General features: G+C 38.1%; 1 protein-coding gene across 1 annotated transcript in view; it reads left to right on the top strand.

Annotated features, from left to right (window-relative positions):
- The window catches only part of dennd4a (DENN/MADD domain containing 4A), a 28149-nt gene extending 1985 nt beyond the window's left edge, over window positions 1–26164 (top strand). The window contains 46 exon segments of the mRNA XM_043264899.1: window positions 2796–2899; window positions 2901–2995; window positions 2997–3040; window positions 3043–3142; window positions 3597–3630; window positions 3632–3659; window positions 3662–3737; window positions 3739–3844; window positions 4563–4632; window positions 4984–5153; window positions 5818–6053; window positions 6137–6165; window positions 6168–6202; window positions 6346–6404; window positions 6741–6778; window positions 6781–6887; window positions 7021–7059; window positions 7062–7198; window positions 7698–7798; window positions 8709–8758; window positions 8761–8932; window positions 9560–9598; window positions 9601–9650; window positions 9652–9705; window positions 12796–12929; window positions 13613–13745; window positions 13857–14063; window positions 14191–14319; window positions 15532–15676; window positions 17667–17789; window positions 19563–19634; window positions 19637–19678; window positions 20155–20394; window positions 20397–20685; window positions 20687–20763; window positions 20766–21037; window positions 21128–21353; window positions 22780–22871; window positions 22950–23058; window positions 23061–23124; window positions 23203–23308; window positions 23900–24118; window positions 24263–24380; window positions 25009–25162; window positions 25263–25327; window positions 25807–26164. Coding sequence (XP_043120834.1) covers window positions 2831–2899; window positions 2901–2995; window positions 2997–3040; window positions 3043–3142; window positions 3597–3630; window positions 3632–3659; window positions 3662–3737; window positions 3739–3844; window positions 4563–4632; window positions 4984–5153; window positions 5818–6053; window positions 6137–6165; window positions 6168–6202; window positions 6346–6404; window positions 6741–6778; window positions 6781–6887; window positions 7021–7059; window positions 7062–7198; window positions 7698–7798; window positions 8709–8758; window positions 8761–8932; window positions 9560–9598; window positions 9601–9650; window positions 9652–9705; window positions 12796–12929; window positions 13613–13745; window positions 13857–14063; window positions 14191–14319; window positions 15532–15676; window positions 17667–17789; window positions 19563–19634; window positions 19637–19678; window positions 20155–20394; window positions 20397–20685; window positions 20687–20763; window positions 20766–21037; window positions 21128–21353; window positions 22780–22871; window positions 22950–23058; window positions 23061–23124; window positions 23203–23308; window positions 23900–24118; window positions 24263–24380; window positions 25009–25162; window positions 25263–25327; window positions 25807–25943 — 5091 coding nt within the window. The 5' untranslated portion in view covers window positions 2796–2830 and the 3' untranslated portion in view covers window positions 25944–26164.
- Window positions 26165–27485: the final 1321 nt, after the last annotated feature.

Genomic DNA, 27485 nt, shown 5'->3' with positions numbered 1-27485 from the left:
TCTGCTCTGATATAATGAGTCATAAAGATATACTCTGTGCAGAAGGAGTTTTAATGTAAATGAGCAGTGTCAAAGTCTTTTTAGGTCAAGGCCCAGTTTGGTTGAAACATCACCATGAGAGCTGATTTTTGTTTATTTTTATTATTTTAACATCATATAATACTAAACTGTAAAACATCCATAAAAGTGCACTTAACTGCATTGTTTTGTAAATATGCAATCACTGAATAATATTCTGTCAGAAAATTACTGCTACAGTTTCAGCCTTTTGTTTTTGTTTTGTTTTTTTTTATACTATTAGCATTTGATGAATAATACATTTATAATTTTTCAATAATTTTAGTGTCTTTGTTTTTCCCATGAATTAGATCACATCATGATTACACTCACGCCTCCTGTAACTGTCAGATTTATGTCCATTATGTGAGTCTGTTTTTCGATTCTGTGGCATCATTCTGTATTGCGTTGTGCTTTCTGTACTGTGTGAACTGGAACTGTCCAGTCATTTAAACTGGAAAAGGGAACCATCGATCTCTTACTCCAGTTCTTTGGAATGACAAGTATTAAGTCGGTCGGAGATCAGAGAAGTAAAGGAGTTCCTTATTTCTCTCTCAGCAGCAAGATAGGATGGCTCAGGCATTAAGTGTAATTTTCTTTCATGGGTTCTCCATGCCAGGATTTCCGCTGCGTAGGACCCATGTTGATTTGTCTGATGAAAGTGCCATTTCCAACGCACATCCGGGCGTTTTGAGTTCCTCATTGACGTTGCCATGGTGTTTCTCAACAAAGTAGTGACTTCCTATGAGTTATCTGAAAAGTGTTGAGTCAGAGCAAGAGTCTCTGTAATTGCATCACATAACAATGAAATCTGCCTCAGGGCTTTCCAATGCGCAATATGCCTTATTACAATATAATGACAATATAACTCTCTGCATGTTTATCCAAATTTGCCTAGAATTTCTTTCTAACCTGTCGGGTTATGCTGTTTCCTTTCCTCCCAGCAGTTGTTATTGAACGGTTGATTTGTGATTGCGAGGTCCTCATTACTGCATCATTATCCCTACCAAAAGAGTGAGCTTTCTGCTCTGTGACTCATTTTTATTAGTTTTATGTAAGTATTTTCTCTCCACCATTACATTTTTTAAGGCGAATCATGAATATTTGCTGGCTTTTCTTCATGGTTGCCATGGTGAGGATTATAATTTCTCTGCTGATGGTAGAGAGGGCACAGTCAGTCTCTGTGGATGGCGTGGTTGTTGGACCGAGAGATTATGTCTATATATAATCCTAAATCTCTCACATAACATGTGACACATCTGCTACATTTTCTCCTCACTGTGTTTGGTGGACTTTCTGTTGTATATGTCTCAGAACAATGTGGGTGTGATTGGATCTTTGATTGTTTCTGCAAGCAGATTGATGGATTTATGTTATGTCTGCTGTGATGTTGTTGAGCACAATATGTGAAATCAGCTATAGGAGGGACATCTGGAACAAAGTGTGAATCAGTGTCTTTGTCAGTGTCGCTGGACAAGGGACAGAGAGAGTGTTCTAGAGACCCTCCTTCAAAGCCCAAAAGGTTTATAAGGATGAGAAGGATTAGAGTTCTAAGGCCTGTATTTATTCTCGCATCTAACCAGGATCATAAAATTTGCCGGTGATTTGTCACCATTTCCAAAATATTTGGTAGAAACAGCAACTTCCTGTTTCACATTATCAGCATCACTGGTTCCTCATAAAATAAATTTCTTACTGCTCAACTTCGTCATAGCAAAAGAACTAGTCAGTAGGTTAGTTTCAATTCCTAAGCTCTTAAGCCATGTCCCATGACTCTGTTGACCATTACTGTAAATCACAGAGAAGCCATTGGCTATAAAGCTGCAAGACACCAAAGACCTTTCAGATGGTGTCCACTATAATGACGATGGTACTAGGCGTGTAATGGTTTACTTTTCTCTAGGCTCACGTTGGTACAGTTCAATATTCGATCAGGGAAAAAAAAAGACCACTACTATTTATTTATGTAAGAGTACTCTGTATTAGATGAAAATCACTAGAAAGTTTATATTTAAAAACATTTCTTATTCCAAATTCATGTTTGTGTACCCTAGTAAAAACTATGCAGTACAAAGCAAATCAGCTTATTATAATAATTTCTTAAGGATCATGTGACATTGAAGACTAGAGTAATGGCTTCTAAAAAGTCAGATTTTGTAGTATTTTAAAAGCCCCAGGCCTCTTTTTGAAAGAGAAGGGAATCTCTAATTAAGATATCAGTGCTTGTTGTATTAGTGAGGCTCATGGTGACAAACTTCACATTGATGCATATAAAAGGAATTCCTTTGTTGTCTGACCTTTTCAAGTAATTTTCTTCTTCCTTCCTGTGCACTTGAGCAGGTACAAACTACATGACTCATGATTCAAAGCATAATAGGAAATATTCCTTTTTCTCCAGCAAGAACGGTTAATTGCTTCCGTCTGTCCAGTTTATATTTCTCACAAAGATTGTTATATGAATATGTGCTCTGCATCTGTGGATGTGTAATGGTCATATCCTTTTCTAAGCACATAAGGGAGTAAATGTATCCAGGGTAAGAATGGTATTTCCTAGAGTGTTGTATAACTCGCACTGCATATGCTGATTGGTTTTAAAAATCCTCCCGGTTTAAAGAAGGATGTTTTCATTCGTGAGGATGTTCGAATCTGAACACCTGGCATTATTAAGCAAGAGTGTTTATTAGGCTGCAGTTTCACATTTCTGTGCTCACTCTGTTTACATCACTCTCTTTTTCCAGCATATATAGTCCTCGCTTTATGGGGATGATCGAAGATGGAAGACAAAAAGCCTTCTCGTGTAGCAGACTACTTTGTGGTGGCAGGACTCACCGACTCGTCTAAGCCCCCTCGAGGAAGATGTCCACCCTGAGGATGGAGGTCATAGGACTTCAGCCCAGCTAAAGGCGCCCATCACTGATGTGGCTGTGGTGATTCGCTCCTAGGGAGGAAGTACCTCGAGGATATATCTGTGTTGAATGCACCCCTCTGGACTTCCTGCCGAACTGAATGGAGGAAGCCTCATGGGGCCGCAGATCTTCCTCTGCTATAGGAGAGGCAGAGACAAACCGCCGCTCACAGACTTGGGGTAAAACATCTAATCTTCACATAAGAGTGTTCCAAAACCTAGTAAGCTACCTACTTAGAGAGTATTGAAGTCGTCTTCTTGAAGCAAAGTCTGTTCTTTGACAAAGTCAGGTGACAAAAAGATTGTAGACAAAGATACTGACTATAAATGTACCCATTTTTCTTGAAGAAAAACGTTACAACTACACTCTTAAAATTTTATATTTAACTAATATTTAACTAATTACTAATTTGCTTATTAGAATATCATGTAGTTATTTCAGCAACATGCTAAAATCCAATTCTACTGAATAAGTCATGTCTCTGCAGATACCATTTAGGATGCTGTATTTTAGGTAGTTATAATGCAGGCAGTAGACAATGAGACAGCTCAATTGGTTTTGGGACCTGTTGTGTTTTCACTTTGTTTTGCAGAATCTTTACTATCCTCATGTCCTTTGTTTCATGATTCTTAGCGTGCTCTTTGAGTGGAAGGAGAAACTGAAACTGGCCGGACTGTCAAATTATACAGACCACACCTCTGGCCGCCCTGCTAATATCAGTAGCTCCTCCTCCCAAAGGATCTACATAACATATCGGCGTGCTTCTGAGAATCACTCACGCCACGCTGGCTGTCACAGACATCTGTGTCATTGTTCCCGGCAAGGGAGAGACACCACCGCATGCTTTCTGCAAGGTGGACAAGAATCTCAACAGCAGTATGGTGAGCTGAACTGTCACCCTATCCTGCTTAAATGACCAGTTTAGAGGAAAATGCTTGCCCATGATAGTTTTTCTAGCAGTACTGGTCATCCATGGAATTCTTGCTAATCAAAGAACCTTGTTCAGACAGGCAAGCACTGAACTGCATTAAAATCTAAAGATTTAGGCCCAGATTTACTAAATGGGGTAAATTGGCATTAGAACAAAATTCCATAAACCACTGATGGGAGGAGAAAATTCTATAAGTGATTTACTGACAATTCATGCATTAAAGAACACAGACGCAGTCAGATCATTTCCATAATGACCAGTGCAATCTACCAAGAGAAAATTACCACCTGCTTTAAAACGTGCTTTTTGGGGTGTTAAATAATGGTGCAAATACCAGTTAATTGACAATCTCCCTCCCATAAATTTTGCATCTGAAACTCCCATTCAACAAGGTCAGGCACAAAAATAACGTTCAGTTATCATAATAAGTATTTCAACACCAAGACACGGCTTGCGTTTTTTTTTATGATGTCAGCCAATATTTAAGAGATTTTCTATAAATATCAGCTTATCAGTATTTCCAAAATTTTAGTATTGGTCAAACCTTGCTCAAAGTGTTTTCGTGGGTAGTTTTCCTTAAATTATAAGTAATAACATCAGATCACAGCAATCATCCTTTTACATATCCGTATAAAATCAACTTAATTTCTCTTTTTCTGCCTTCACAGTGGGGGTCCTCTGTGTACTTGTGCTACAAAAATCTTTTGGCCAAAAGCAACACACTTGCATTCAAAGCAGGTATTGTATCTCTGTCGTCTTGAGTTGTTTTTCAGTTTGTGTTTTTGTTGTGCATCTTGCAATGAACAGTAGGAGGGAAAGGATGCGTTCACATCAGAGCAGTAGGATACGACTGCAGATGAATGAAACCTGATACTCCCATGTAGCAAGAACAACATGATGTCATTGTTAAGCTCAGTGCTCTCAGCAGCAAAAAAATCTAGGCTTTAACTGCTTCCTGCGATTAGCTTGTCATATGGAAGACTGGGTCAAGTAATTAATTACAAAGCAAGCGATGCAGGATCAGTAATAACTGTTGTCTCTGACTGAGCTATACAGCCTAATTGAGGGGTTTGTATGGGGTGTGTGCAGGTCTTTTGTCCAGATATCCAGAGGAGGATTATGATTCCTTTCCTTTGCCTGAATCCGTTCCCCTGTTTTGCCTGCCGATGGGAGCGTCGATTGAGTGCTGGCCCTCTCATACTAAATATTCTCTTCCTGTCTTTTCGACATTCGTTCTCACAGGCGCCTCTGGAGAGAAGGTACAGAGAAAAAAAATTCACGCACGAGCACGCACAAACATTTAGATTTTCTGCAGGTTTTCTTTTTTACTGCAGCACCATCATTCAAATCAGACACAGAAGAAGGTGAATTGTCTTGTCTGGTTTAGCAATGTGCTAAGAATTTAAAGCAGCTAGAAACCAGCGCGATGAATATCAAAACTGCCCATGAATAATGGGCCTCAGAAAAGAATCAAAATAAGATGAACATGTGTAATTGGCCTGTTTAATAATGCATTGCTAAAGTGCTGTTTGGGTCAGCTCAATTATGTCAAACACATCAGTACACTCAGCTCACTCTCCTCAGCCGAACAAGTCTCAAGGCTATTTGTGCTGCAGTATTGTATAATTTATTCATTTAGGTGAGCGGCTTCAAAGAAACATGGCTAAGCTGAGATATTTCTGATCTAAAAGTCTGCAAAAATAAATCTTCCGTATCACTTTCTCACTGGGTGGATTTGAGAAAAGCCTTTTGAAATAGATACTGTTGGTGATTGCTTTCAAGAAGTCTAAAAGATAGTTGCCATTGTGCACTTTAGAAATGTAATAACGTCATGAGGGTGTCAAGAAAGCTTTTTGTTTTCTAAAATGTAAACCATCTCAAATCCTAGAAGGTGTTCATGAGTCTGTCTTTGCTGTCTTTTAGGTTTACGGTGCCGCCATCCAGTTCTATGAGCCCTACCCAGAAGAACATTTGACTGACAAGCAGTGTTCTCAGCTGGGCCTGCAGGCTAACGGGCTCAGGCCTGATGGATCCATGACTGTTCACACCAACAAAAGCATCTGCCTTCTCTCACTGGCCCTTTTTGATGCTTTCCAGAACTTTCTGACCTTTCTTTACCGATACTCCATCTCAGGTCCACACACTCTGCCCATTGAAAAGTGAGTTGTAAGGACAATTTTAGCCAAAATTGCCGAGCTAAACGCTTTATGGACACTAAAAAGTGTTTTTTATTTGTCCTTAGGCATATTTCTCATTTCATGCACAAGGTTCCTTTCCTTCCCCACAAAGGCCACGTATCCTGGTGCAGGTGAGTTTTGTGCAAATGGCATCTTAGTTTGATCACCGTCTTTCTTGAATGTGTCAAAACAAATTACATTGTGTGGTCAAATAGCTGCCAAACCTGGCCCTCATCTCACTGTGACCGCTTGTTTGTGTGCTTGTTTTTCACAGCTGTCTCCACATGATAGCCTGATGCTGAGCCAGCCTGTTTCCTCTCCGCTCCCTCTGAGGTAAATCAGACACAAGATACACTGACCATGTCAGATGAATGCTGATCAAAGCATGAAGTGTGGAAATGATACTTCTCAGGACCTGGTTAAGTGTGATATAGTTATAGCATGTTGAGACTCCTTTTTCTGAATTTAGCAATTACCTGAACACAGATCAATTGCTCATCTCATTGTTTTTTGGGTTTTGTTTTGGGTTTTTATGTTATGTTATGTTATGTTTTTGTTTTGTTTTGTTTTGTTTTGCTATTCTTTGTTGTGGTTTGTTTTTGTATTTTTGGTTTGGCTTTATTTTTAGTGAGTATGCATTGTTTACATGCCTATTTTCTCTGCCCACAGTGGCGGACGGCTCTCTACACTGCTGTTGAACCTCGGCCCAAAAATGCAGCGACTCTTCTGGTGTTGGCTGTGACTGAACATAAGATCCTAGTTCACTCTTTTTACGCCCAGCTGTTCTTACCAGCGTTACACGAGGCCCTGGTGTCGGTGAGTGGAAGACTATTCATTTTCACTCTTGCCTTTCCTATTTCTATTTTAAGATTCTTACAGTATCAGTTTCTTTTGCTTTTGTCCCACCTTTGGCTGTGCCTTGTCTGAACTTATTTTACGTGTTCCACAGATGATTTTTCCCTTCCACTGGCCGTGCCCATACATTCCTCTCTCTGCCCACTGGCCCTGGCAGATGTGCTCAGCGCTCCATGCCCTTTTATTGTAGGGGTGGATTCACGGTACTTTGATCTCTATGAGCCACCAACGGACATAAGCTGTGTGGACCTGGACACCAACACTATAACTCAGTGAGTGACCTTTTACCTCTTCATAGTTCTGAGTTCCCAGGAGAGCCTCTACTGACCTTTTTTTTGACCTATGTTGTTGAGATGAAGTCATCTTTTATCACATAAGTCCACAAAGTAAACACTAATTTCCCAGTGTAGGTGATGATTGGTGTCTTTTGTGATATGAATAGTGCTTATGTTCATCAGAAATTCTAAGCAATAGCAAACATTTTTCAAGTGAAATTCCAAGTAATACTGTTCTTTATCTTTATGCAGATGGTTAAAAGATCAGGGTCAGGATATATGAGCAGTGAGGAATGTTGTAGTAAAGATAGGACCGTCAGTACCACTATGTGTTAAACACATGCGCATGTGTTGTTTGTTTGCCTGTATTCACCTTAAAGATTACAGACCTTGTAAAAGCTACATTGAAACTATATAGCAGCCTTCAGTTATGTTGTTCACGGGCATGGACTCCTGTTTACCCTCACAAATGCTAAACATGTGTGGCCTATTTCAGCAAAGAAGAGCGCAGATCCCTGACCTGGAAGATCCTGCCAAGAAAAGCCTGTAAACATCTGATCAACACTCTCAGCAATCTCTACCAGCAACTGGATGCGGGTTAGTAAGGACGGGTCACTGTGGTGTCAACCAAGAAATGATTTCACTTATCTTTTCTCCTTTTCATGACAATATGAGTTCACTTCACTGCACAGAAAGTACCACTCTTATTGGCCTTCTACTGTCCTTTTAGGCTCTGAGCAGTATCATGTTTATTACCTAACAATGTTTTATGAATGCTTGACCGAGTAAAAGCAAAACCAGTCATCCTTGAGATTTGATGAGGTTTAGAGACGAGGGCAGTTGGCTAGATAGAGGCGAAGTAAGCCTTTTTTTGAGTGCTGGAATACTATCTAATACATGAGAGCTGATTGATGCTTCAGTCTTTGAACCAGACTTTGAACTCAATTATTCAATGTGATTTTGGTTCTCAAAAACATCCTGTACTGGAATGTACTGACTCATAGAATTGGGCCTTAAGAGAGAGATTATTTATAGGTAAACTTTAATAAAAATGATGTGTTTCTGTATGCTAAGTGACTGTGTTCCCATATATTTTTAAGAGAACACTATGTGTCTGTTGAGTGGATGTTTAATAACAGACAAAGCCTACAATCTTTTTGACCTTTCTGAAGTGACGTGAAAGGAGCTTATGTACCGTACCCATATCTCAAATGGAGCCTACTATATCTTCATTACGGAGATATGCTACGTATATAACCTAGACATTATCAGTACATTTCTCCTTGTGCATGAAAGTTGCCTTGTACTCTATTTGGTGTAATATTTTGATTTATTTGCTTACTATGGCTGAATTTATTTGAGCAAAAATACAGTAATTACAATAATTATAGTAAATTGCAGTCCAATTTAAATGTGTTCTGTTTTAACATATTTTGAAATGAAAATAAAGGAAAATCTTACTGAATCTGAAATGGAAGTTCAGAAATAGTAATTTAATCTTCCATAGGTTATCATATGAGTCGTGAGGAAGGACAGATGGAGGCCTTCATGAGCGAAAGCGGGAACCTGGCAGTGGTGGGAAAAGTCTGGAAACCTTGGAGCTTGAGATCCAGGAGGCTTTCTTGCGCTTCATGGCAGCCATCTTGAAAGGCTACCGTTCATACCTGTTGCCCATCACACAGGCTCCATCTGAAAAAGCAACTGACGCCAGTTCACTATTTGATCTGCAAGGTAAGCAGCCAAGATGGACGTGATGCCTGATTCCTATTTCTCCTGTCTCGATGTTTCAGGTTGTTTGTGAACATCAGGAACAGCTGTAATGGGGTTGCTTCATCAGCATCAAAACACAAAAAAAACAATGCATTAAAATCTTGTTTTGACTCAACCACATACAGTGAGTCCACTGTGATGCATTAGTGGAATGCTGAAGCTCAGCAGCTGCTCAGAATGCTCAAATCTGGCCCTGTGCCCGTGGAGTCTGGCTTAAATCAGGCTTGAAATTATTGTGGCGATTTTGATAAAGCCCCATTGAAATTAGACATGCCTGACAGGTCCAACAAACTGCAATGATTAATAGAATATCTGAGAACACATCTGCAGCTTCTTATGTAATCCCTAAGTTAAAATCTATTACATCTTTCACACAGTGTGAACTCTGGCTTTCTCAATGACGACAGTAAACAACACGTAATTCATGACACGCCCTCTTATATTTGACTGATTAAATGTTTAATCTCAATGGACAACTGTGGCGGTGAATTATAGTAATCAATTAATGAATGTAATCACTTTTTATTGTAATGGCACCTCTCTGACTGTCCTCTTGATCTCCTTGACTTTCGATATGGCTTTTTGCAGGCTTTTTGAAGAGTCGTGATCGATCCCATCAAAAGTTTTACTCCTCATGACCAAGACTCAGATGTTCATTCGTTTCATCGAGGAGTGCTCTTTTTGTCAGCGATAAGGATGCAAGCCTTGCTTTCTTTGATGACTGTGTTGACAAGGTATGAAATTTTGTTTCCGCTTAAGAAATACATCTCATGCCTTTATCCAGAATAAGCCACCTAATTAGATTCAGTATTAACTGCTTCTACAAAGCGCACAAAGAGTTACCATTTTAAACTACACCCCAGGCTCTTAGCAAAGAGCATGTGAAAATACAAAGAGTTCAAGGAAGTGTACACGGCATGATTTGTGAGAACAGTAAGGGGAAATGTTGTCGTTAATAGCTGTGCTGTTGTGATCCCTTGAGCTTACTTATGTCAGGTTATTAATTTTCTGTGAGCAATTGTTCTCTCGTTTGTTCTTTTCTACGTTGGCTTTTCATCTAAACAGCCTGTCCTATTATTTTTGCTTTTCTCACTACTTCCTTTTCTTTTTTCTCTTTAAACTTTTATGTTCACTTGCTTGCGTGGAAAGTTATTCGCACGGAGAAAGGGGGAAGGTAAGTTGTTTAATTCAGTGTCTATTAACTTCTGATGTATTGCAGAACCGAAAATAGTCACTAGAGTACTTACCCTTGATTACAAAAATGCTTTTTTAGTGGCAATGAGAAATATTTTATTTTACTTAATTTATATCAATGATATCTAAAAATATTAGGACTGTCATCAGGACCCTTGAAAATAGGGTCACAGATCTCAAGGGCAATCCTTTCAATAAAGTTCAATGTAATGAGGACTGTTTAAGAAGAAAAACCCTCATCCTAGGTTTTTGACCTCAGCTGACAGACATGACCTGTTTTTGTTTTGTGGTTTCACCATGGGTGTGGTGATTCATAGCTGGTATTATGAATATTGGCTTTGAAGATGCATGTTTGCTGCCTTCATAATTAAAAACATTTCTGTTTAGATCAGAGTCTCTGCAGAACCACTGAGTTCCTGCATGCATAATTAATTTTTCTGTGCTTTACGCCGCTTTGCGTTTTCTTATTTTAAAAACTGTTATGCCCTTTCTCGGTATGATCCAGACTGCGCATCTGAAGCTGCATCTTCAGTGAACTGCTGCAAGTTGTCTCCTTTGTAAACTGCAGACAAATATATTCCCGGATGGTTGTTTTGTGCCTTTGTAGTACATTTATATCCGTCTCAACAAGGGGCACAATTTATTCTTGTTTAGAGGAGCAGGAGTCATCTCTCACCTGTCCTCCTCACAAGGCTGTTGTGTGCTAGTAAAGACGAATGTGCAGCTCTTTGTATTACACTTTCAATTATGCTGCCATCAGTGAAAGTCACACTTATCCTGCTCTGGCCTGTCCTTCTCTTATGCGAGGACCTTGGAGGACAGTTCTTTAGCACTGTGGTGGTAATGAAAATGACAGTTTGAGCTGATTTAAACTGACACAGTTTGTGGGTTGTTTTCACAGAGGACATTTATAAAGGAACCCGGGAGGTAAAGGACAAACCATGTACCACTATGGCCTGAAAGCAATTGGTTACAGTGTGACACCTCAGTGATCCAATGAACCAATTTTAAAGTTTATCATAATTTAGTAATACATAACCATCTTTCTGAGTATCTAGGCGAAATGTTTAATTTTGGTGCTGCCTCTGTATTCAAACCCGCTTGTTCAAAGCTCTCTCAGTGTTGAAAACGGTGCACATTTGAGCGTATTGTACAGCCTCAGTGTATAATTATTACAAGGCTCTCTCAAATACTTGATTGTAATTGAACAACCGTAGTGTTCTGCTGTGGAATATTATTGAAACTATTTTTAAACTCTTTATTACACTGTTGTCCCTGGCAACAAATGTCCTACATTGCTAGATTTGTACTATTGCTCTGTTTTCTCACGCACGCAATAAACAAATTTCTGGTCAAATCGATGTAGATATAGATATGCATAAAAATAAGAAACATAAAAAAAATCAGGCTTTCAATAAAACAGCTAATACAGCACTTTTACCTCCTGAGGTATCATATGTGCTAAAGATATATATAAAACAAATATATATATATATATATATATATAATTGATATCATGAGAAAAATCAGGCTGGTAATAAAACTGTTCACACAACATCTACTTTGACTGCCTGAAGTAGAATTTTTCCACATTTTCTAAAGGTTAAGTACCTGCTTTTACTGACTACTTGTTGAAAATGGACTTCAGACTTCATTTTGTACTGTATTGATGGAAAGTGCCTTTTGGCATCCTGGTGCATTACAGAGAGCTCTAATTGATGCCACAGTCATCAATGTTGTTTTTCTCTGGTAAAAGAGCCACTGATTGATCTAAAACCTTCTCAGGGAAATTCATTTGGCAAGTTCTGCAAGAGCTTGATTTGTTCTATTGCTCTTATTGATTGTCTAATTTTTTTTTTAACAATAGGATCTAAAACCATTTTGCAGAGAATGCTTTACAGATACTTAAACTGATTTTCCCTCTATCAATAGATATAAAGTCATGCTTTATTTGATAGCCAGTGTATTACAGTGGCATAGGCATTATGATGCATTTATGGTCCATTTACAGGGCTTGTAGACAGACTTTGTCTGAAGGCTAAATGCACACTGGCTCCTCCAAGCCTTGTCTAGCCTATAAATTGCACTGCGATGGTTTCGCACCCTCAAGCAATACAACATTAGGCATTAAGTCCAGGTCAGTGCACTTGTAGTGCGTCTGAGGCAGATGGGGAGGATTGGATGAAGACTAGGAGGATCAGAGCTTCTTGGTACAGATGTGAGATCAGTCGGATGCAGCAATGTGAGGAGATTATCAGGGTCATTTACACTAACACCAGTGCTTCATCTGATCTGAGATCAGATCATCTGCACTTGGCAAACTTCAACATGGCCAGACAGTGGAAAATCCCTTGGCATGGCTGTATGGCAATATGTGTGTCTGGTTCAAGATTCAGTTCCCAATTCTGACCAAACTGTAGCTCTGCATTGACATGTGATGTGTCTGTTTGAATATATAGTAGTACTGAGTAAGTTAGCAAGTGATAAGGCTTTTTTAAGGCTTTCAGTTGCTATAAATGTTTTCTCTGGTTCCTCTTTCGACATTTTACTTTCCTCATGGGTCATTGCCTCTACTTTGTGTTCTAGTGGAATCAAAAAACTGTATCTCATAAAGTGTGTTTTTACTCTAGGTGGACAGCGATAAGCCAGAAGACACGAGGCTTATTGAGCTTGACAAATCCCACCGCAGCGAGCACACGGTCTACATCACCCCTCCAGAGCTGCCAGCACTTCCAGAAGGAGAAGAGCCACCTATTGTTTATAGGTACAACAGAAACTTCATACAGACAAACTCCCATGCACACTACAACACCGTGCACACAAACAGTGTGCCACACCACAGATGGCATTGTAGCATAGCATAATCCCCTTCTAAACCTTTCCCAGGGTGCGGTATGTAGAATAAACCCCTCTAAGGATCGTCTGTCCATAGAAACTCTCACTAAAGCAGTAATGCACACTCCTTAGAGAGCATGTGATAATATTAAGTGGATCTGTTATTTCGGGATTTGGTACTATTTTGTTATAATGGGCAATGGAGTGTCTTGACATTAAAGATGTGGTATGCTGTTCATATTTTTAAAATGCTTTGTAATTTTTAAAATGCTTTGTAAAGAGATTTTCTATTATTTTTGTCATGCATTTTGTGAATTTATTCAAACATTTTATTTTATTGTTTTATTTAAGTTTTTTTTGTAGAATTTTAATACGTCTACTTTTTTCATAAACATAGCACAAAAATAAATAACTTTAATATTATATTTTATTTTTAACTTTTAAATTCTGCATTTGTATCTTTATAATAATCCTCTCTAAACTGCAGAAACAATATCGATTGCCTGCAGTTAGTGCTGCATGTTAGCATTGTGCTTTTGACAAATAAACTTTGACGTGACTTGACAATAACAATCAAGTACAAGCTTAGCATGCTCTCTTGATGTCTTGCAGCTACAGTGGGTTTCCGGTACTGAACCCCCAACTCTGTGAGCTTCAGGATGGTCCCAGAGTCCCCAAAGCAACATCAGCCGTGAGACACATCAGTCCCATCAGCCCAGCTGCCATTTTCAGGCGCTCCCAACAGGTTGGTATTTCAAACGATAATCTCATCCAAATCACACCCCATGATGCCGCTTGTCAAATCTCTCCCCCTCCTCTCTAATGCTCCATCCTCTCTCTGATCCTCCCTTTGTAGGAGATCAAATCAGCCCAGAGGATGGCTAAGACATACTCCTCCATCCCACAGATGTGGTCCAAGTGTCTCCTCAGGCATTGTCACGGCCTGTGGTTCATCTGCCTGCCCGCTTATGTCAGCGCCTGCCACTCCAAGGTGCGGGCGCTGCACACTGCTTACGACGTGCTGAGAAACATGCAGGACAAAAAGTTGCAGCCCCCTGATGAGGTAGAATCGCCTAACAGTCTCTATTGATTGGATTTGCCAGTACAGTTTGTGCTGTACCTAGACAGTGGAAATTTCCACCGGTGTTGTGGTTTTTTGAAAGTAATGGTTGGTTTCTGCTTCAATGGAGGTGTGTTATCGGGTCCTGATGCAGCTGTGTGGGCAGTATGGACAGCCTGTTCTTGCTGTCCGGGTTCTTTTTGAAATGAAGAAAGCCGGAGTGCAGCCTAATGCCATTACCTATGGATACTACAACAGGGTAAGAATAGTTTTCATGTTTTTATGTTACATAGGGGCGCGTAGCAATCTAAATAATACTAAATAAATATACATATATGTGACCCTGGACCAAAACAAAAACATTTTGAAATTGAGCTAAATAAATATATATAAATATATATATACAATTTTATAATAGGACAATATTTGGCTGAGATACAGCCATTTGAAAATGTAGATTTTGCCTATTACTAAGCAAAAAATAATAAATTTTAATATATTTATGTTTATATATATATATTTTTTTTTTTTTTTTTTCCTTTTGTGGTCTAGGGTCACATATTATCTATACTGATATTGATATTTGAGGACAAGAAAATGTCATGCAAACTATGTCACATCTGATTTGAATAGATTTTACAAAAGTTACTTTAATTTGCACTGAAATGGAAACAAAAGATATAAGATATTGTTTTCTCCTAATTTTAGAAGTTAGTCAACATATTTATTTTGCGGGCAAACGTTTTGCATGTTTATGGGTTTTATATTAAATGTTATGTGCACAATTATATCTTTAGTTGCAATTTTGCTTTAGCATTTTCCCTACTAGCCTACTAACTAGAACAGACAGAATCAGGACAGATCAGCAACCCATTTATGAGTTCCAACCCAACCGCTGCTCTGGCATAATTGGTTTGTAAATGCCACCTGGTTTGACATTTTGTTATCTAATGAAATGACATCAATATATTTTAAGTGTATAAGTATGCAAATACATCTTGGGGCATGTTAGTTTTCTTCAAAAGGTGATAAATTTGTTTAATTTCTTTTGTAAAATTACTTTTTCAAAACAAGCAGAGAGAAAACAGATTTATCCTGCGTAGGTGTGTTAGGCTGATGCTCAAGAGCCTCTAGCTGGCAGCGCATTTGGCATGTGACTCTATTTCTCATGCCTGTTATCATTAGACAAAAGCTTAGACTAGCAATCATCTCCCCGGGACCATTTTTTTGTGTGTGCTTTGCAAGACGTCCCAAAATACCAAGAGGACACACTCACAGAGACATAAGTCCGGGCAGCTGAGTGTTGTTCCAATTCTATCAGAGTAATTACAGCTAGTCCTTGAGAGAGAAACACAATCTACTTAAGATAATGAGAGGCGTTGCACTGTAGAATTATTTAGTTAATCTCTATATGAGTGTGTGTGTGTGTGTGTGTGTGTCTTTGTGTGTCTCACTGTGCTCTTCTTCCCAGGCTGTTCTGGAGAGCACATGGCCTTCCTCCACCAGAGGGGGATACTTCCTGTGGGGAAAGCTGAGAAATGTGGTTCGGGGTGTGGTGCTGTTCAAACAAGTATGGAGGAGGCAGACCACCCACCCAAAAGACACCCATCTCTCTGGTAAAACCCCCAACTCCATTTCACACATTCCACAGAAGTGGACACACTCTTTAAATTTCCTGTAAAAACAAAGTCAGGTCCAATATAAAACAATTATACAGGATAATGCTGCTTCTTTCCTTTCTTGCCTTCTGTTACCTTTCTAATACTGAAAAAAATGTAAAAAAAAAAAAAAAAGAAAAAAGATTTGACAGTCTTTTAATGCACTGTAAACACTCCAAAATCAAGATGGTGTACAAGGCTGGGAAATTATCTAAATGTCTAATTAAATTAAATTCCATCCAAATTGTACCCAAATAACTATGACTAGTCTAACATAAAAAAATACATTACAAAATATGAGTATTTTACACAGTGTATGTTAGCTTAGCAATGGTAACTCTATTGAAATAAATTGTAAGTGGGTCTATAGGATTAGGTGTTTCATATGAGAAGGAATTATGCTTGGAATTGCTGCCTTTGAAAGTCGGTTCCAAATAAGCCACTTTTGAGATTTCATTTTGGTTAGGAAGCTGTTTAAAGAGAAGGTAGTTTGCTAGATTTTTTTAACAGAATTCATTATTAGTAGCCAGTCCATTAATAGCTACAGTCACTGCTTCTGCAAAGTTAAAATCGTTTCGCCGACTTAATTTTCCTTCAAAATTGTTAGATATATCATCAGAGTTGTTTCAGAATAAAGAAATCCCTTTTGAGAAGTTAGCCAAGTCTGCAGGGGAGCATGGACTCGATATCATTTCCCACTGTCAGAAAAACTTTCCATCATTTCTCACAAAGACAGGGTTACTTGAGTTTTGTGCCTGAGGAGGTACCATCTCTAATCTATCTCCCCTCAGTACTGGGCTAGATCCAGCCTGCCTGCTGAACCAGAAAGACTTTAATGGGTCCAATTAAGATAAGAGTCGATAGCCGCCTCTCTCATCCACTACAGTTCACAGTCTGAGTCTGATTTGATCTCCTCTCTCACACAGTCCCCTGTAAACAGCATATTAGAGAAGGGCACAAGAGGCCTTTCATAATTAAAACAAGCTGCCATAACCCACAAGCCCCAAAAACTGCAACTTTGTCATGCAGAATGAATTTATCTCACACTAAAGGACTAGTGAGTACAGACCTAATTAGTGGATTATATGAATTTACTTCTTAATTTGTTGAATCTAAGTTATAATAAATTAATGTACAGTACCATTAAAACTTTTGGGGTCAATGTGATTTTTTTATTTAAAGAAATTAATATTTTTATTCAACATGCATGACTTAAATTGATCAAAAGTCAAGACTATTGTAAAGCATAGTTTAAAAACTATTTTGAATAAATTCTGCACTTTCTATTTATCAAAGAATCATGAAAAACATGGTCACTGTTTCAACAAAAATGTTGCCATATTATAATCTTCACAATATTAAAATGATCTCTGAAGTATCATATGACACTGAAAACAGCAGTAATGGCAGCTGAATTATCAACCATTAGAGGAATAAATTACATTTAAAATTTTAATTAATTTACCTCGTAATACCATTAATATCAAAAAAAAAAAAAAAACACTCCAAACCTTTTGAAAAGTAGTCATTAAAGATTTTTAATTATGAAATGTATGTTATAGATTCTATTTTTTGTCTCTGGTAAATAAAAATCTAAATATTATAAAATAACTTTATAAAATTAACCACACAAGACGGTACTAAGCATGCATCTTGGATTGTTTATGTTACCTTTTTTTGAAAGGCATACATATAACAAATTTAGTTGCATTACAGTTTAAATGCTAATGTATGTTTGAAAGATAATCTCGGTTTGAAAGCCCTTAACCAAGTGGAAGCTTAAACACACTACACACGTTTTTCATTGCTCTTTTTGCTTTGTTGCCACTTTGAAATATGATGCAATCCTTGGCCAGAGAGCTTTTCAAGTTGCAAGCTGTTGTGTTTTTGAAATATGTTACTTGTTATTTCTCCTGCTAACTGTCTTTCATACTCTTCTTCCGAGCAGATGCCAGTGATCTCGACAGCGTCAGCCATGGCAGTCTGGACAGCTCTAACGATTCGGCAGAGCGAGTTTCCATTGATACAGACTTCACTAAAATGGATTCCAGTGATGACAGATCCAGCACAGGTACCCGGTCTGCTTTCAGTCTTTCTGTGTTCTCGTTCCATCATCAGTTCTCCACTGTGCTCTCGGCACAACAGGACGTGCTTCTCTCTCCTTCAAACTCACAGAAGTCTCTAGGAGAGTCATTATTTTTCACTGTGGGAGTGAAAAGACATCTCTCACCCTTTTTTTCTCGCTTTCAGTCTTTTCTGTATTTCTTTAAGCACACATTAGTATAACACATGTGGTGCAGTGAACAAAAGCATTATGCCCCCTCAGATGATCCAAATTCATTTTGAATGCAATTTTCAAAAAAAAAAAAAAAAATTATCAACTTTAATAAAACAAAAGGGAAAAATGTGTATCAAATACACATTATAAAATGCACTACTTTTTAAAAGTTTGGGGTTTATACTTTTGTAAATATATATATATATATATATATATATATATATATATATATATATATATATATATATATATACTTCTCTCTTTGGACAAAAGAACCACATTTATTTGATCAAAAATGCAATTTAAAACAGTAATTTCTATTTCAGTATATTTTAAAATGCATTTTTCCTGTGATGACAACTAAATGTTTAGCAGCCATTACTTAATGTATTTATGATCACATGTTCTTTCAGAAGTCATTCTAATATGCTGATTTGATGCATTTTCTATTAACATCAATGCTTATAATAGTTATGTTGTTTACATTTTTAGGTGAAAACCATGATACATTTGTTCTGGACACTTCAAAAGAACAGCATTTATTTTAAAAATAAATCTTTGGTAGCTTTATAAATGTCTTTACTGTCACTTTTGAACAAATTAATGCATCATTGCTGAATAAAGAATATACATTTATTTTTTGCTAATCTTACTGACCCCAAACATTTAAACAGTAGCGTGTAATGTTTTTGCAGGATCGTTAAACTGAGATGGGCCTAGCATTCATCTCTATATCCTCGTGTTTCTTATATCAAAGGATGCATAGAATTTGTTCATGGAATGAAACTTAATATGGTTCAGAACAGCAGTAGACATCATTAATACTTATCACACGACAAAAAAATACTGTACAGTTTTGTATTCCACAGAAAAAGGAAAGTGATGAAATGAAAAAAAAAAAGTATGTGTCGTATCTGACAATATATTAAAATACAGAGAAGAAAGGCCCTCTATATGTTCAAACTGCTTTTTGAAGTACTCTAATGCTATAGGCAGTGATGGTCATGGAGAAGATCTGAGAGATGTATGGTTTGACAGAAGAGACTAGCAGTTACTGAGCACTCACAGGCAGTGGTATAGCAGAAGTCTGACTGAGGAGGCGAGAAAGGAAAAAAGGAATGACTAATGGTGTTATTTTAGCTCACCTCTGGAGGCAGTACTGTGATGTGAGCTTTATGCTCCATCAGCTTTCTCAGTGTGGCTCAGAAGCAGCCACCCTGTGAGTGTGAGTGTTTTCTGTCTGTGTTTCTGCCCTATTGTGCTATATGAGAAAGTAAATCACTGCTCCTTCTTGATGTTATATTATCATGCGTTATGATGTGCTAGGTTAAAATAACTTTGTTTGAAATCATTCTCCTAAGAGTCTGTATCCAGCTGCATCAAATCACCCAAAATCTGTAAAGTAGGCTAAACTTTGAAGTGTGCTATAAAGATTTGTGAGACATGAAAAAGACCTTGCAAAACATCTCTCTAACATTACTTTTCTGTAAGGATGTTCTTTTTTTATGCACACTGTAATGGTTTGCCAAGTGTTTAGGAGTGTTTGTATGTATTGTTTGATTCCAGGTGGTCAGTCTGATCAGGGCTATGATTCTCTGTCTAAAGAGGAGGTGAGGTTAGGAGGAGGTGAGGAGCAGAACCCTCTCCAGACTTGAAGGAGAAGGACAGAAACTCTTGCCCATGTGAGTAACACAGAATGCTATTCTGCCTAAACATAAACATAGTATGTTCACTATAATGTACTACCTTATTACTTATTCTACAGAATTTGAGTAAAATCCAAAATAAATGTTTTAAACAGTAATGCAGAATAGTGACAGTAAAACAGTTACAATGGAATTAAATGCTGTTTTTTAAATGTTCTGTTCATCAGATAATCCTTTAAAAAACATGGTTTCCACAAGGTCCAGTTATCACTATTAACAAACCAATAACTCATAATTTGCTGCTTATTGGTATCCAATATGTTAATAATAGGCATGCTAATAAGCAACTAGCAAGTATAGCAATGCTAGTATTTGATTACAAACACGAGTTGCACTAAACATCTCTATGCTTCCACCTAATGGTAAAGTGTGGGACTGCAAGCTATTAAACTGCTTTATATGCTTTATTTGAACAACTCTCTGACTGTATTTCATCTCATTTTAATGTCCAGTGTCCCAGACTGTACTCTCGAAGAAAGAGGATTCATCTCCTATGGTTGGAATCCATCCATCTGCAACCAATGTGGAAACCAGGGATGTCTTTTCTGAAGCCCTTCCAAAGACCAAAAGGCCAAACTCACTGGATATTTTCGGAGGAAAGGCTGTAAGGCCAAACACTCTTGATCTAACTCCAGACAAAACAGTACGAGAACTCAGCAATGAATCTGTTCCAGCACTGATCGAACGAAGCGGTGGGGCGTTGTGAGCCCACCTAAAGTTGCTGTGGAGAGGACTGCTAGCTGCACAGTTGCCATGGAGAGGAGCATATCGGGCGTGGAGAGGAGTGTGAGCTGCAGCAGTGCTCTTGGTCGAGTGGTTAAGAGGACAGGTATAGAAGCAGGGTTTGATCCTCTGTCCCTTATGATGGCCGAGACTCAACCCCACTGTGAGGGTGATAATGCAGACACCCCAACCGCCCGCCGAGACCTGGCTGAAGAGATTCATCTCTACATGAACAACCTGAGCAGCCCGTTAAGCCAGCGCTCTCAGTGTTGACCTGAAGGGCCATCAGACCCCGTCCCCTCACAGCTCTCCCCGCATGCCAGCAGCTCTCAGCTCCCCAGCACCTCCCAACTCCAACCTCAGCCACGCACTCGTCTCTTCTCCTCGCCCTCCCTCCCCCAGGGCCGCGTGCGCAGGGTCAGGGAGCAGCGACCCACCTCCCTGGCCTCCCCTTCCTCACCTACTCCCTCCTCTTCCTCTTTCTCTATGGACTCTTTGCTCACCCCAACCCTGGACGTGTTCAAAAGCAGCTTCCTCTCTGCTGGGAAGGGCGTCGCTGAGAAAGCCAGCCGACTATATTCACGACTTTCCTCCCAGACGTCTATTGCACAGGTATAAGATGTTTGGAAATTCTTACTTTGGAGCAGGCCTTGAATGAAGGCCTTGCCGAATTGCTTCATCTCTGTTTGTTATCCTCACCAGGACTTGAACTCTGACCGGGTCAGTGTGTCTTCTCTGGGGTCAGGTGACCCCGATTGCTCCTCTCTGATTGAGAGCGATTCCTGTGTGGACCCCGATGGGCTCTCTTCCCCACAGCGTGACGTCACTCAGCAGGTCACACGTCCCAAAAGGAGCCCTTACAGGAGCAACCACTGCCTGGAAAGCCCATCTGCACCATCTCGACTCTACCGCCAGTCTTCACTCACTGGTACGTCTGCTGGATTCACTGTTAAATATGCTTCTGAAGAAGCACTTTTATCTAAATGCCAGGCACTAATACTTTTTTTATGCTTTGCTTCATCCTACATTCTTATAGATATATCCAGACACCATCCTATATAATAATTTATATTGGAATGCTGTCATTATTTAAATACCATGGATAAAATAATTTCTTATTACCTTACATAAATTATTGAGTGTTATGATTCAAAGTGAAAATAAAATAAAATAAAATAAAATAAAAACTATTTAGCACATATAAACCATTTACATTTTTAGATTCCTATATTGTTTTAATTATATTATATTTTAATATTATATTTTATTTTGCTTTATGATAACTGTTTTGAAATTTGGACATTATTTTGTTATATTGACTTTTCCATTTTTTTACCATAATACATTATTTAATGTTTATCTATGTAAAGTTTAATGATTTTTTTTGTGTGTGAGTTTATCCATTACATTGGAAATAGTAATTATAGTAATAGTAATTTTACTGTAATTTCAGTATAAACATTCATTATTTATTTGCGTTTTTCATGCTTCATATTTATCTCACACACTTGTCTGTATGACATACCTGGGCTCAAAAGAGTGACCCACTTTTATTAGTTCTGGGTTTTCTAGACAGTGAATTCAGGACATGAGGTTTAAGTGAGCACACTTGTCAAAATGGCAAAAAATACATACCACATTTTTAATATTAATGCATAATGTTGTTTAAGTGGCTCACTCTGTTCGGGTAAAACTTTGAGGTTTCTCCTGAATAATAGGCTAAAAATAGACAGTGTGCTAGAAAATTACCCATCAGGCCTATGAGTAATTCTCTTTATTTTTGGTCCTTTGTTTAGATAACAATGTTGCACAATTAGAGAACCACAGAAAGATAAGGAGCTATGTTTAAAGGCATGTGAAGGAGTGGCAATTCTAATTGTGAAGAATTGTATTGTAAAAATGAACTTATGTGCCACTTTTCCATTCTTTCCATTATCTGTGATGCTTTGGGTGGGTGATTAAGCATGTTTTTGCATATGGAGTGCTGTGTGTTGTTCATGAGGCTGGTCATTGTTTCTGCTCCAGCAGCTGCAGAAGTAGGCCAGTAGACAGGGCTGTGAGTGTGTCTGGCTCTGCAGTAATGGGGTCTGAGAGGGGATCTTCAATCAGCCTGACGGGGGTTGTGCTGGAGTGCTCCCCAATCACTCACATCCGCATACACGCTCTTATCCCAGACTTCTGTAGAGCCTCTCTCCTCATTCATCGCCATCAGAATTAGCATTCATAATCCCTGCAGGCAATCACCTTGAAATGTGACTTGTTTTGGAGAAGATTGCTCTCTGATGAGAAACATCATGTCTTCAAAGCTCTTTTTGCCGCAGAGAGTGACTTTTGTTTTGTCTTTTGTCCTTCAGGTCCGCCGCTGACAGTAATGAAAGCTCTGCAGACCCCAGACGCGTGTTCTGATTCCAGCCTTTCACAGTCTATGCAGAACTACGCTGTTGAAGTGAGTTTTTAAATGACGGTTATGCTGAAGTATTACTGTAGCAAGAGTTATTGTGGCTAACTTTGTTTGACGTTCTAGGTTCGTATGTCCAGTTGTTCGCGCTGTAACACCTGTGAGAGTTTGGTGTATGATGAAGAGATCATGGCTGGTTGGACAGCAGATGATTCTAACTTAAATAGCACTTGTCCCTTTGTGGCTCTCCATTTCTGCCTCTGCTCAATGTGGACATCAGAAACCTGGGTGACCAGGAAAGGTAATTTGGCCTGCAACCACACAATAGACATTTCTATGGAAATATTCACCATATCTAATTGTTTTCTTTATCTTCTCAGATCCCCTCTCAAGATGCACATACTTGCCAGACAGACACTGCAGATGAACTACCACAAGTATATAATGCTGCTAGCAATCTATCCAGCAATGGCAAAAAAGACCCTGTAAGAATACATTTCTCAGATTATAATTAAATCATTCGGAATCATATTTTGAATGCATCAGATCTTTATTATATTATCTATGTACCATATTTTCTGGAAAAACTAATAATCTGAAACATGCAGGGATTTTCATTCCAAATCGACTTATACTTTATAATGCAATTAATGTCAAGCATGCAAAATCATGCAAAGCACACATATTTGAGTTGATGCAAATCCAACATCACATTTTTCACGTGCCAGTGGTTTTAGTTTTTCTTTACATACAAATTAATAAATGTAGCATATGGTGTTTTACTATAATTTAATTTAGCTTGTTTCATGGCTGTTTTTGTATTGCCGCTCTCTTTTGACTAGTGTTTTATTGTTAAAGGATTTGTTGTGACGAAAACTAAAATACTTATTTATGGTGTTCATAGGGTTTGTAAACATTTATTTTACATTATTTTTAATATGATTTACATAAACGGATGCAATTATTTTTTTTTTCAATTTTCACTACATATTTTCCAGAACATTAAAGTAATACGTCTAATACGTCTAATACCTGATACGTCAACTTTTAGTTATTTTAATGTTTTTGTGCTGCAGGAGCCAGTTACCGTGCCCTACCTGAGTCCTTTGGTGCTGTGGAAGGAACTGGAAAGCTTGCTGGAGAACGAGGGGGATCAGGCCATCTCATCTGCAGCCATTGTGGATCACCACCCTATTGTGTTCTGGAACCTGGTGTGGTTTTTCCGTAGGCTGGACCTGGCCAGCAGCTTGCCAGGCCTCTATTTGAGCTCCAAACACTACTGCAGAGATTCTCAGGTAGGTTTTAAAAATTCTCATGTGATGTTTCTCTTCCATTTGTGTTTGAATGCATAAATAATTTTAAATGCTGTAGCTGATGACACTGTACTTCTCAATAAAAGCTTGCGTACTTTTTTACATGTTTTGTTTTGCTTTCTTTAGCCTCTGCAAAGTTGTGCTTCTGAAGACAGTAAGAATGTCTTGGTCCAGATCCTGTGGGACAATCCCAGACTGCATCAGGACCCTATCAAACCTTGCTACTTGCTTTGGAAATCATATTGTAAGAATATAATACAAATATATATATAAGTATATATATAAGTATATATATAAGTCATTTACACAGAGCTCTATGGCTGTGAATGTGCATGAAAGTGGTTTTGGGCAAATATTTGCAACATATTATCCTTTTTGTGGTATGGACGTGAGTTACGCCTTAAACCATGAGGCATAAGCTCAAGTGTGGCATCAGTTTTCTAAAGAGATCAGACTTTTGCCTGGTGGAAGAGAAAATATGGGAAAAAACTCTTTTAGTTATACACTTTGCATTGGTATTAGAGTTGTAGTCACAGTATTTTTTACAGTATTTATATTATTTATTTAAGCAAGTATAGTGCAAATATTAGTTAAATTTGAGTAATTTTAGTACTTGAGCTTCATTTATTCCAGTTAGTTGACAGGGACACTAAAAGTTTGTTTTTTTAATTTAAGCTTTTGTCTTTATTTATATTAGATATGTTTATACTATTTATGTATCTTTATTAACATTTTTACATATAACAAACAGCATTTAAAGTTTAATAAGAACTACTAAATGCAGTTAAACCCCACTAAAAACAGCAGATGCAGTAGTTTTGCTCCTGTGTACTAGCCATCTACTTCATACTGGGTTCATGTTTTTTAAATAGGTGCAAATCCTGCAGTATCTGAGGAGGAGGAGCAGGCTGTGAGTCTAGAGCTGCTGCAGAGTGTCGTGAAGAGCATCCAGAGGAACGATGTCTACCAGCCCATGAGTCAGATACTGCAGCTACTGGGAACCCGACTAGGCTTCGTCAGACAACGGTATGAGAACAGTGTGAAGTATTAAGCACAGAAGCGGTTTTAATCATTTTGACAAGCTAAACTTAATGACTCATTTCTCCTTATTTCTTATCATATGCAGAAGCTTATATAGAGACATCCTGTTCCTGTCTTTGGTGGCTTTGGGCAAGAGTAGCATAAATATTGGTGAGCTGTTTGCTTTTGTTTTATACGTTTTTGAGGTTTGGGTTCAGTAAGATTTTTTTATTCAAAAATTCATATTTTTATTTTAAATAAATGCATTTTTTTGCTTTTCATTCACCATAAAATCCTGAAACAAATGTAGCACCTTTTCTAGCATAAGTATTTTCAACATCAATAATAATGAGAAACATTTCTTGATCAGCATATTAGAATGATTTCTGAAAGATCACTTGACACTAAAGACTGGAGTAATGACTGCTAAATATTTGGAATTAACATCACATTTTTGGAATAAATTACATTTTTAAAATATATTAAAATAGATATTTTGAATTGAAAAGCTTTTTTTAGTATGCAGCCTTGGTGTGCATAAGCTACTTTAATTTACTGACCTAAAACCTTTAAAATGTACTATACATCTATTTTAAACCGCAGAACATGATAACTGTCATCATTACCAACATCTTCATTTATTTTCACAGATGCATTTGATCGTGAATACAAAATGGCATATGACCGTTTAACGCCCAGCCAGGTCAAGATGACCCACAATTGTGACCGTCCACCCAGCGCCGGAGTCATGGAGTGCAGGAGAACCTTTGGGCTGCCCAGTCTCTGATTCGCCTCCTCTCACTGATCCCTCTCTCCTTGTATCCATCACACAGGAAGGCATCCAAAGAAGGAACACTTTCATTCATGTGATCCTGAACATTCATCGTAACCAAAGCTACCTCTGGCTCCCATGAGGTCTCTTTCGACACAAGTCCTGTGTATTTATGTGACTGTTCTTCTTCATACACTTCCTGTGAATATGTCACTTTATATAGTCTGTAGTCGTGTTCTTTTCTTGCATTTGCCCTCACTTTTGCTCTTCCACCTGCCTAATGTCTTGACCCTCAACCCCTTTAGGAATCTTGGGGGTCACGTTTGAATCGTTAGCACCGCTCAGGTAAACTTGAGTTTAGAGGTCATTGTAGATTAGGAGCAATATCATTGTGCTCAGGTCATTCCATCGCTCCATTCGTTCACGTCCAGTGAATGGTGGGGTGGATTTGGGACCAGTAGCTATAGAACAATCAAATCGATCACGTTTAGGATGCGTGGAAGCACAATGAGCAACCCCAACAAACACCGTCCTCTTTAGGCCGTCTAGAGGCACTTGTATATTTCACATACAGAGAGACTTTGTGTACATAGTCTTATTATTTTGCATATTTGTATTATACAGTTATATTTTAAGACTGGAATTTGTTATAACTGACGTGTCTCCATTTGTAAAGACTATGCTGTTCGTAGTGTATAGGTTTCTCTTTTGAGCGTGTGCTGTTTGTCGTCCTGGTCCTGGAGACCAGTCGTATGGTGACCGTCAGTGACACTGTCGTCTTGAGGTACAGAACTGGACCAAATATAAACTCTTGACTCACAGTTTACATGGTGAGAAAAATATTTGAGGAGATTTTGAATTGAGAAATGCCTTACCTTGGGGCGAAGAACAGTACGGAGACAAATTTACAACAGGGTTTAAAGGGTAATATAGCAAGTATAAAATAAAATGGACTGTTAATGTGAATGTGAAGTCAACGTTTTACACTCACTAGCATAATCTAGTGTGTTTGCCATGAAGGTACGAAACGATAAAATTTTTTTGAGGCATTGCTTTATATTGTGCAGTGTTACATAATCATGGGTTTCCATTGTCAAGATACATAAAGTACCTGAAGCATACAAGCACTTACATTATGCGATAACTGGAACTGTTATATTTTAATATTGTTCATTTTTTATCATTATGTTAATGAAGATGCACTTTGAGTCTGTGTGGTTGGGAAGAGAACTGATTAAGTTTAAATATTTAAAATGCGATGGATTATGGAAAAGATAAAAACACATGTAGTTATACACAGTGACATGATGTTAATGCCCCAAGTAGGAAAAAAGAGATAATACTGCCCTAAACATTTTAGGATTTTTTTTTTTTTTTTGTTTATTGACCTGATGCTGTGTAATACTACAAAAAGAAAAAAATACAATTTACACTGCTGTTAATGTTTAGCAGTTTTTCTATCACCTGCTTTTTACGTCAATATGGCATAGTAGTGAAACAAACTGACTTATTTCATGGAAGCTAATTTAAAGCGGTTAATGTGTGAGGTGATTTGTT

Source organism: Puntigrus tetrazona, chromosome 18, assembly GCF_018831695.1.
Source record: "Puntigrus tetrazona isolate hp1 chromosome 18, ASM1883169v1, whole genome shotgun sequence".
Lineage (NCBI taxonomy): Eukaryota > Metazoa > Chordata > Actinopteri > Cypriniformes > Cyprinidae > Puntigrus > Puntigrus tetrazona.
The sequence above is the reverse complement of the archived record's forward strand: the minus strand, read 5'-3'. Positions and strand labels throughout refer to the sequence as shown.